Source organism: Lolium rigidum, chromosome 3 (genome assembly GCF_022539505.1).
Source record: "Lolium rigidum isolate FL_2022 chromosome 3, APGP_CSIRO_Lrig_0.1, whole genome shotgun sequence".
Classification (NCBI taxonomy): Eukaryota; Viridiplantae; Streptophyta; class Magnoliopsida; order Poales; family Poaceae; genus Lolium; species Lolium rigidum.
Genome location: NC_061510.1, coordinates 172,790,172 through 172,800,833, shown reverse-complemented (window position 1 = coordinate 172,800,833; position 10,662 = coordinate 172,790,172). Strand labels below are relative to the sequence as shown.

At 45.3% G+C, this 10,662-nt stretch overlaps 1 protein-coding gene across 1 annotated transcript; it reads right to left on the bottom strand.

The window, feature by feature from the left end:
- Positions 1-8,895: 8,895 nt before the first annotated feature.
- On the bottom strand, positions 8,896-10,116 carry LOC124698653. The gene has a single exon (XM_047231125.1). It carries the CDS (start codon positions 10,058-10,060, stop codon positions 9,017-9,019), a length of 1,044 nt encoding a protein of 347 aa, XP_047087081.1. The 5' UTR covers positions 10,061-10,116; the 3' UTR covers positions 8,896-9,016.
- Between the last annotated feature and the right edge of the window lie 546 nt (positions 10,117-10,662).

Sequence of the window (10,662 nt, the reverse complement as noted above, 5' to 3'; positions counted from 1 at the left end):
TCAACAAGCTAATTAAGAGGCTTACTAGGGGCTCCTTGTTGCTCACATAACACACATGTATTAATGTTTCGGTTAATACAATTATAGCATGGTATGTAAACATTATCATAAACACAAAGATATATTATAATAACTATTTTATTATTGCCTCTTGGGCATATCTCCAACAAACTTGTTATAATGTTCTTCCTCCTTTGATTTATGTTTCTTATCAGGAAAAGGCATTGGTTTTTGCACCCAAGGTTCTCTTTCACTACCATGTTTAGTAGAAATGAAATCTACCTTAGTGGATTTTGTATTCTTAGTATGCTTTTCAGGTTCTTCTTCAATTTCTTCTTTATCGGAAGCATCATTTTTATCATTACCACTTTTAGTTTCAGCATCAGAAATAGATATACTATTAGGATCTTTAGCAGGTTCAGAGGATTCTACAACAGTTTTATGTTTCTTCTTCTTTTCTCTTAGACTTAGTCCTAGTATCATTAACTCGTTGAGAATCTTTTTCAATTCTTTTTGGATGTCCTTCAGGATCTAGAGGATCCTGAGTAGAAACACCACTTCTAGTTCTTATTTCACAAGCATGCTTTTCCCTATAAGCATTAACTAGCAAATATTTTTGCACTTTAGTAAGCCGATCAATTTAAGTTTGAACCATATGGAAATGTTTGACAATAATTTTAACATCATTAGAGGTTCTTTCCATAATATCATGCAAATTATTGATAGCTCTAGAATTTTCCATTAGGTGATGTTCCACTCTCTTATTAAAATTATCTTGCTTAACAATATAATTATCAAATTCATCTAAGCATTGATCAGGAGGTTTAGTGTAGGGAATATCTCTATTATCAAAGCGTTGGAGAGAGTGTACCTCAATAGTGGAAGAACGAGGGATTGACTTACATAATTCTTCTATAGGTGGTAGATTCTTCACATCTTCAGATTTAATATCCTTCTCCTTAAGAGATTTCTTGGCTTCCCTCATCACTTCATCATTTAATTCAACCCTTCCCCTTTTCTTCGGTGTTGGTATTGGCTCCGGTGTAGTCCAATCATCATAATTCTTGCTTATTTTAGCTAATAATTCCTTAGCTTCAGCTGGAGTTCTTTTCCTGAAAACCCAACCAACACAACTATCCAGGTATGTCCTAGATTCAACGGTTAGTCCATTATAGAATATATCAAGGAGCTCATTTTTAGCTAACGGATCTTTAGGTAGTGATCTAATTAAAGAACAAAATCTTGCCCATGATTCAGGCAATTTCTCACCTTCTACCTGCACAAAGTCAAAGATTTTCTGCAAAGCAGCATGTTTAGCACTAGCAGGGAAATATTTCTGAAAGAAAGCATTAACCAAACCAATAGGACTATCAATAGATCCAGGAGACAAATCATCATATTAAATTTTAGCTGCTCCTTTCAGAGAGAAAGGAAAAGTTTTAGTGACAAAGTAAGTGTGATCTTAATATCATCGGAGAATAAATTTCTCAAAGTAGAGAGTTCATTCATATGTTTCATAGCACTTTCATTTTCAGTACCACATAAAGGTTCTTTCTCAACAATAGATATGTAAGATAAATCCAGAGAGAAATCATAATCCTTATCTCTAATATTTATGGGAGATGTGGCAAATTTAGAATCAGGAGACAAATTATATCTAACAGCTCATCTTGCAAGAAGACTTCTCATAGCACTTGCATATCTAGTAGCATGACATTCTTCAATGAAGTCATCATCAAGTTCAATATAAGTTTCACCAAGATCATCCCTAGGATTCCCCCTAGCTTGAGGTGAACTAACAGGTGTAATAATATTTTTAGCATTTTCAATTTGTTTAGCTCTAGCAAGTAGTATCTAGGAAAGGACCTAACGAACCACTCTTATCAAGCACAATAGAAGCATCATCATAATCATCAGGAGCATTATCAGATTCAGCAGAAGTAGCAGTAGCATGTGGTGGAGTAAGAAGCTTACTCATAACAGACGACAAATCAAGAGCAACAAAGGTGTTCAGAGTTGTACCTCTTCTTGTAGTGGATGGCAATATAGGGAACTTCGATTCAGGAGCTTTTCCCATAATGAATAAATTGCAGCGAACAATATCACCTTCAAGTGGGCTTGTAAATAAAGCTATGCTCCCCGGCAACGACGCCAGAAAATAGTCTTGATGACCCAGAAGTGTAGGGGATCGCAACAGTCTTCGAGGAAAGTAAAACCCAAATTTATTGATTCGACACAAGGGGAGCCAAAGAATATTTATAAGCTTTAACAAGTGAGTTGTCAGTTCACCTGCACCTGAAAATAGACTTGCTCGCGACAGTTTATCAGCAGTAATAGTTTTATAGCAGTGGTAATAGTGAAGTAACAATAGTAGCGAAATAAAAACAACAGCAGCGATGATTGCAGTAGACATCAGGATTAAAATACTGTAGGCATAGGGATGAATGAATGACCGTTGCATTAATGAGAGAGTCCATGTAACAGCAAGACATAGGCATTGCAAATAATAATGATAAAAGCATCCTAGCATAATATATCCATAGGCGTGTGTTCCTATTTAGTCATGCGTGCTCGCAATGAGAAATTTGCACGACATCTTTTGTCCTACCAGCCTGTTGCAGCAGGACCTCTAGGGAAACTACTGGTAATTAAGGTGCTCCTTTATTAGAGTACCGGAGCAAAGTATTAACACTCCGTGAACACACGTGATCCTCACATCATAGCCATCCCGTCCGGTTATTCCAATTCTTGGTCACTTTGGGGCCTCGGGTTCCGGACAATAATATGTGTATACAACTTGCAGATATGATAAATACATAAATTATCCTCATGAATAAATAACATGTTCAGATCTGATAACATGGCACTCGGGCCCAAAGTGACAAGCATTATGCATATCAATTTGCAACTATGTCAAAAATACTAACAACAGATAGTAGGCACTATGCCCATAACAATCTTATAGCTATTACATGACCAATCTCATCCAATCCCTACCATCCCCTATAGCCTACAGCGGGGAATTACTTACACATGCATGGATGGGGGAAACATGGATGGTTGATGGAGAGGCGTCGATGATGGCGATGGCGATGATCTCCTCCAAATCCCCGTCGCGGCATGGTGCCAGAACGGAACTTCTGGTCCCCGGATTGGGGTTTCTGGTGGTGGCGGAGCAGCGGAACTCTTTCTAGAAAAATATCGAACCCCCTGGTTTTCAGGTCCAAGGGCTTCTTATAGTGCGAAGGAGAGGTCGAGGGGGTGGCCGAGGCGGCCACACCACCCCTAGGTGTGGCCAAGCCCTGGCCCGCGCCTAGGGCGGCTGTGGGCCCCTCATGGCCCCCTCCGTCTCGTCTTCTGGCTCCGGGAGTCTTCAGGTGAAATATTGGGATTTCTATATTTTCCGGGATTTTTCCCGAAAGTTGGATTCTGCAAAAAAAAAAGACACGAGAGCAATTCTGCTGAAAATAGCGTTAGTCCGCGTTAGTTGTATTCAAAACACACAAGATAGAGGGAAAACAACAGCAAAAGTGTTCGGGAAAGTAGATACGTTTTGGATGTATCAGGCGGGGAGGCCGATGTGGAAAAAATATGCACCACTAAATCCTTTGGGGGCTCGGCTAGAGTCGATTCCGGCCATCACCCTAAATCTGATTTGTATTATTGCTAGTGAAGATCTCAGTCGATGCCCTTCTTCACCAAGTCGATGGTGTTGTCACCGGAGCTGAGGTCGATGACCGGCACACCTTGAACCATCGGAGTTGTCGATAGCCCGACTTTGCCAGGTAGCGCTCGAAGGCGGATGTTGGGCACGCTCCTCTTCTACACGCCTTGGATGTTGGTTTTCGGGGCATCTCCATCGCCTACTCAACTTGCTGCACGTCGAGGTGCTCGCGGGCCTCCTGGTCTTCCTTGCCTCGTGTGTACCGACAACATAGCGGTCGACCGCAACCTCCTCTAGCCCGGGGTTGCCGAAAGGAAAGTTGAGGTGCGCGTCGGCGAAGTGGAGGTGCACCGACCGAATGTCGTACGGCTTCGCTGTGTGCGCTGATACTTGGAAGCTTCCAATCCAAATCGCTCATGGGTGTTGCAGTCGGTGATTTTCGCCACCCACAGCCCCCACATGCGTTGGCGCACGCCGTGGTACTTCCCCTTTGGCGATGGCGCCAATGGAAGGTCGGATGGGCCGCCGCGGGAGTGCCTTCGATTGGCACTCCGAATCAGCGGATGTGACGGGCGGCGGGAGGATCAAGCCATGGAGGGAGCCGGAGTGGTGCTAGGTTTCCGGTGGGAGGCGCCGGCGCGGTTGGCGAGGGGCTCGGTGAGTGGCAGGGAGTTGAGAATTATACTCAGCCACTCTATCAAGGAGTAAATATAAGGAACCGAACGGTTGATGTGTATAACTTTAATTCTCTAAACCACATAGCATAGTATAGGGGTTCTGCTAGGTACAGTTTAAAAGAGTAAATCAATTTTACTTTCGTAATTGTTTATAGAGGATCGGCTAGAGATGCTCTACAGAATGCATGCCGTTGATTGACAAATCTGAAACACCGTTCATTCCTTGCAATCGTTTTTCCCTTCCGTAAATATATTTGTATTCTGGCTCTAGTTTTTCATGTGATTTCCTTGAGCAAAATAATAAGTATGAATCGCGTGAAAAGCATGTTTCGGTGTATCTAAATAGATTCCATTTTGTTACATGGAACAACTCAGAAACTGACGTTGCATTGTAGATATCGGAAGTGGCACCATGTTTCCAATTCACGGTCAAAATGTTCCGCTCCTTCTTCTATTTTGCGTGTGTTGATTGATTGCTACCAATGGCCGATTTCCTGGTCCTGCACGTTTCCTTCCTGCCACTTTTCATAGTTAAAGCAACATGCCTACCGATATTAATGGCTAGTTATCCCGTGACTGACTTTCTTGCTTATAAATCTTGCTGGCTGCTCCCGAATTGTCAATAGATCTTGCTGGCTGCTCCCGAATTGTCCATTTTCATATTCGTTCTGCCTTTTCTTGTCAGACAACTATTATTGTATCATTTATCAGATGCTTGGATGCTTTTCTTATGTGTGCATTCGTGTTTTCTTTTGTTTTGCAAGCATCTTTGTGTTCTAGATTTAAATATCATAATGTATCATGTGAAAATAAATCAAGTGTTGCTGGCACTGCACTTACCACCTAAAGACTGAAAGCAGGACGTACATCCACTTATAGCCCACTCCAGTTTGATAGCACAAGTATTCCACGAATTATCCAAGCAAAATATTTTCCTTTTTCATCAATATAGAAGAAAAGAGTGTGCCAGTTTATAAGAAAGACTGGCTGCAAACTAATACATCACCAAAACTCAACACGTCGGCCCGGGGCCTCGTTCCACACGGGTCGATGACCAATTCACTCAAGCAATTAAAGCCGACACCCTAAATATCTCAACGCGGGAAGGGGGACGAGAAACTAGAGCCACCGCTCCGAAGTCCACCCGGCCCTAGGGAAACGGCTCCTTATCCCCGTAACTATTTGAGTAGCATATACCACCATCAACCAGTTGAAACAAAGTGCTTTAGAGTGTTTCTAGCAGATTATGTATAATAGGGGTGGCGATGTAAAAACTAAAATTTACATCACTTCGGGCAAAATGAACCCTGCTCCAAGAGGTGACCTATAGCTATATGGTGATGTATATTGTTTTTTATCAAGTGATGTATATCAGGGCCAAGTGATGCAAATATACATCACCGCCCAAGTGATGTAAAACAAATTTCATCCTCCATGCGCAACCCATCCGCCACGCTAAATGTTCCTGCCCATGCAAGCCGCCCTTCCTTTATGACCGCCGCCGTCCATCCGCTCGCCTCCACCGCGCCCTGTCATCACCGAGTCGGTCAAGAGCTCTAGATCGATGCACGGTGACGCCCACTCGAAGAAATCGGTGCGAGGTGCCCTAGTTCGCCGCATGTGTCTTCATTCCAAACTCCGGCCGGCGTAGATCCGCTCACCTCCGTCCACTCCCACTATTACCGAGCACACCGCCACGTTCAGCGTGAGATGGTGGCCTCGTAGTCCCCTTTTCCTCCTCCCTCTAGCTCTGAGTTGATGTCCCGATGAGAGCTGTCGTGCACCGCCACAAAAGCTCGTCGCCGGAGCCCTTTCGGCGAAAAGTAGGTATGGTGCTGCCACTATTTGGTTTGTCGCGAAGCTCCGCATCTAACACGAACCACCCACATGTCACCGTTCACTCTCCTTCATCGAGAGCATGCTCAAACAAAGAGCAGAGACAGTGTAGTCGTTCTCACGCCACGCTGACGTGGGCCATATATACCAATTTCGTTGCCTATTTTACATCATCATGTAACTAAAATCTGCACAGGTAACCTATATTCCACTTTTTGGTGATGCATAATTTGTACATCAAGGTGATGCTCTATTATACATTACCTGTTAGATATGCTCTTACGATAAACTATTAGAACAGCTGTAATATGAACCAAGATGGTAAGTTTGCAATCAGTTTGTCAATAGAGTGACACAAGTGCCTGCCTCGTTCAACAATGATGACGCATTAGGCAGGTACATGATTGCTGACAGCGACGCGAAGGAACTGTTTTGCTCGCGCAGTCACGATCAGGCTCGCCGGGAGGATCAAATCGCAACTCGCCATCAAGGTTCAGCACATATGCGAGGTATCAAGGGATGGCGGCTTCAGAAACCTCGTGGACTATACGAAGTAACGCATATACTTCCTGGAGCCTTCTCGATTACAAAATGGGATCCTACTCGCGTCGTTTTTGTAGCCCCTGTTACACGTGCAATTTGGCATATTTATGCTGACTTTTTTTCTTCGAGGAAAACTGGATTTACATCTGGATTGTCTGATTCAACAACCGTGTCCACAGCTCGCTGATTAGAGCGTGGGTGAACGTCCGGTAATCTAAGTTATTTCAACTTTTTTTTATACAGAAGGATAAGATCGATCTATTATAGAAGTTCAGAAGAAGTATAAATCACCCTAGACATACTAAAAGTTACATTGAGTTTCTTGAACCACATCTAGACCACTACCGCCACCAGAACAAACTGCAGCCGTTTTAGATCCGGGCCTAACGTTGTTGATGACAACTGGGAAGTCTTGATGCACATGTCTCTAAAGACGGGCACCGTAGAGATGAAGTCATCGCCATTGAACTATTAAACTAATTCGAATCTTTTGATACCAAACATTTAACGCACATAGACTGAACCAGATCCATCTCTCCATGGAAGCAGCGACAGACAAATCCCTGCCCTCCTCAGCACCACCTGCGAGATCGCCGCTGACGAGGTGGAAGAGGAGGCATACGTACCTTATTGTTGTCCCGCACAGCACCGCCATAGCCACTATAACACCGTTGCTCATCGACCAATCTCTAAATTTACGGATGTAGTGCCGAGTGCAGGTCTGAGGTCCCCACCCCCTCCCACAGCCGGAGGATAGAGCGGAGGAGGCAAGGCCCCGTCGATTTACGATCGAAGACGACAAAGACATGGCAGATGGCTGCGGTGGCTATGGTGGAACCCTAGTCGCCGTCTTTCTTCTTTTCAACCGGGGGGAGGAAATAATTCGTTAGCGAGTCCCCTTGATCTCAATTTTGGACCATCCGGTTCCAAAATTATTTCGAGATTTCGACAATGCAATAACGTGAATTGTCTCATTCTTCCGTGCCTAGATGATTAATTATGGTAGGAGTACTTGTTTTGAAGAGTAAAACTATAAGGTAGACATATATAACTTACAAGCAACGTAGATAGGTTATCATAATCCCCTTTGCACCTCCGATTTTGACACGCTAGGAACGGTCAAACTGACGGGTTTTCTCGGAACAGGCTTGATTGAGGCCCAGAAGGAGAATGTGGCACACGTTTTGGCTAGGCAACGCACTACTAGTATGTGAGCTTGCATGTGATTTCTTATGCTCGCACTCATTAATCTCCTTTACCTCGTCTTTTCTTCTAATCAACATCACATTATTTCAATTTAAGATAAGTTCAACATAAAAAAGATGCACATCGACAAGTGATTATTTTCCTGCGATCAATTCCAAGTTTATTTAAGTGTTTTAATCTTCAATTTATGTTTATGTTTAGAGCATTTTAGATCTATTTTATCGATTTTGTCACACTGTCAATGTTTTGAAATTCCTTAGACCACCATCTTCATCTCGTTGTTCCACATAACTCCTATGTTGTAATTTCAAATCTCAAGACTCATTGCTGAATTAGAGACGAGTTATTTTTCTACCAGTCTTTACTTTGTTTGTACATTTACTCAGTTTGAACTTTGAAGGTAACATACTCGGAGAATTCTTTGTACCTCATGAGCCCTACTACTATTAATCCATGGGCTTGTGGTGTGGTCTATATAAAAATGATGCACAAAGATGACGTAATTCCATTCCGGTAATTGATTCTGAGTTTGAATCTTCAAAAAAAAAATTAATGTTTGGGCCTTTTTAGAGCAATTTATCAAACTCAGTGCACATGGTCGGTCATTTCAAATTTTCTCTAGTTTCATCTCTTTGTTCTCCACAACTGGCATGTTGTACTTTTTTTTGTTTCAATGGTAATAAACGAATTAGTTTTGAGTTATTTGCAAGTGTGGTGGTGTATGAGCTAAGTCTACCATGTTGAGAAGAGATGAGAACAACATCATTATGCACACAACCAACCAAACAAACATTGTATCACTAGAGCTCATGCATGCAATGCAACCAGACAGCAGTTTCCCGTTTATGCAATTTCATGCGCGGGAAATTGTAATATAGTACCAAACGACATTTTCAGAGTGCATGCAACCAAATAGTTGCAACAAGAGATGAGTTTCTTCACCCAGAATGCATTTTCAGGCATTAATGATATTTTCAAGCAATTGAATCGCGTGTTCGAAAGAAATTCAAACATTTTCAGAGCCATAGCCATCAAAGAATTTAGGAGACGAAAAAAATGAAAAAACTAGAACGAGATAAGAATTACAGAATCATTTCTGTACGAAATTCTTGGGCTTGGCAATGGATAGCTCCTCCAGCCACTCCAGAATCCTGCTCCTCCGTACCGTGCCCCGTCCGCTCTTCACGTCCCCTTTCTTCGTCTCTTCCGCCTTATTCCTTCTCCTCCGCCTGGCTGCCGCCGAAGCTGCCTCCCGAGAGCTCACCGGCTCGACGGCGTCAGCCGAGCACGAGCACACCAGGCCAGCTCCCAATAACCCAAGCGCGAGCTTCTTATCCACGGCCGTCACCGGCTCCTTACCGGCGGGCCTCGGCTGCTCGAACCTCGCGCTCCGGCTCCCGCCTCTCCCCACTTTCCGGGACTCGGTCTCGCGCGGAGCGTACACCTCTGGGGCGCCCACGACGCCCAGTCGTATGACGTTGACGCCCCATGCCGCCGGTGGCGCTGACCCGGTGCTGCGGCGCGCAGCGGAAGTAGCCATCGAGCCTCCAGTCCGGCGGGGCGGTCGAGGTGACGGGCTCGGGTGGCCATAGAACAAACTGTTTGTGACTGATCGCCGCCGCGGCGCGACGGCGTCAGAGGAGGCGCTCTTGGACGAGTGGCTTTGGGAGATGGATTCCGAGGACGCGCTCTTGGACGATGCGCTTCGGCTCACGCTGCTGCTGCTGCTGCTGGAGCTCGCACTGCGGCTGTCCGAGCGCGAGCTGAAGTCGCTGGTGGATGCCACCGTCGTGGCGCCGTCCAGCGAGTCCGAGCGAAGCAGCAGGAGGGCGGACACGTCAGCGGCGGTAGCCGAGGAGAGGCGCAGCGGGAGTAGCTTGCCGCCGGAGAAGACCTCGCCGGCGACGCACATGTCAGCGGCGTCCACGCCGTCCGGAACGAGGCCCCCGGACGATGGTATACAGAACTCAAAGTCATCGGGAGCTTCCGAGTCCGAGCCCGAGTTGTTGGCGTCATCGTCCCCACCGTCCCGCCGGCATTGGGGCACCGTATCTTTGCTTGTCATGGATGGGTTCTTGTTTTTCTGGTCTGAAAGAGGAAGGCAGAAAGAGATGGCGAGGTTTTGCTTTTGCATTTGGTTTTCTTGTGCTCGGAGGGAAACCGTGAAGGAAGATGGTGTGATCGGTGATGTGCTCAGCTCTAGGTTGTGCCGTTGTGGTGCCGTCGTGTCTATTTATACGTGTATATGTTGGAGAGTGAATAAAGTGAACCGGGCGGCATTTGCTCCCGCGGCAACTTCAATAGCCATTGGTCCACGTTAGCACTGGGTCCAGTATAGTGGCAGTGTATATCTCCTGGTAGATTGAATAATTAGTGGGTATATTATGCTGGGGTCCGTATGGGAGAGTAAATTTCTGCGGTGACATGCATCTCCTCCCCACCTAACTCTCTCTACCTGATCTCTTGTCTTCCTGCCACAGCAGCCAACAACCACAGTCGATGCTCCGGCGATGTACCGATTGATCTGTGGAAAGAAGACGCGGTGGTTCGAACAGCTGATTTGTGGTGTGGAAAGATTAGCATGAAAAGCGAACTGGACTGTCAGTTCGAGCCGGCGCAGAGACATGAAGGCGACGGCGGGAGCGACGCACAGAGGGGACGGGAGACACGCCGTGCGCCTCCGCTGCGTCGTCGCAGTGTGGTCGGCGGAAGAGCACACATGATGTTGCTAGTGGT

What these genes read in the sequence shown, in the direction of transcription:
- LOC124698653 (XM_047231125.1), bottom strand. Translation starts at nt 10,060, where the DNA reads ATGCAAAAGCAAAACCTCGCCATCTCTTTCTGCCTTCCTCTTTCAGAC.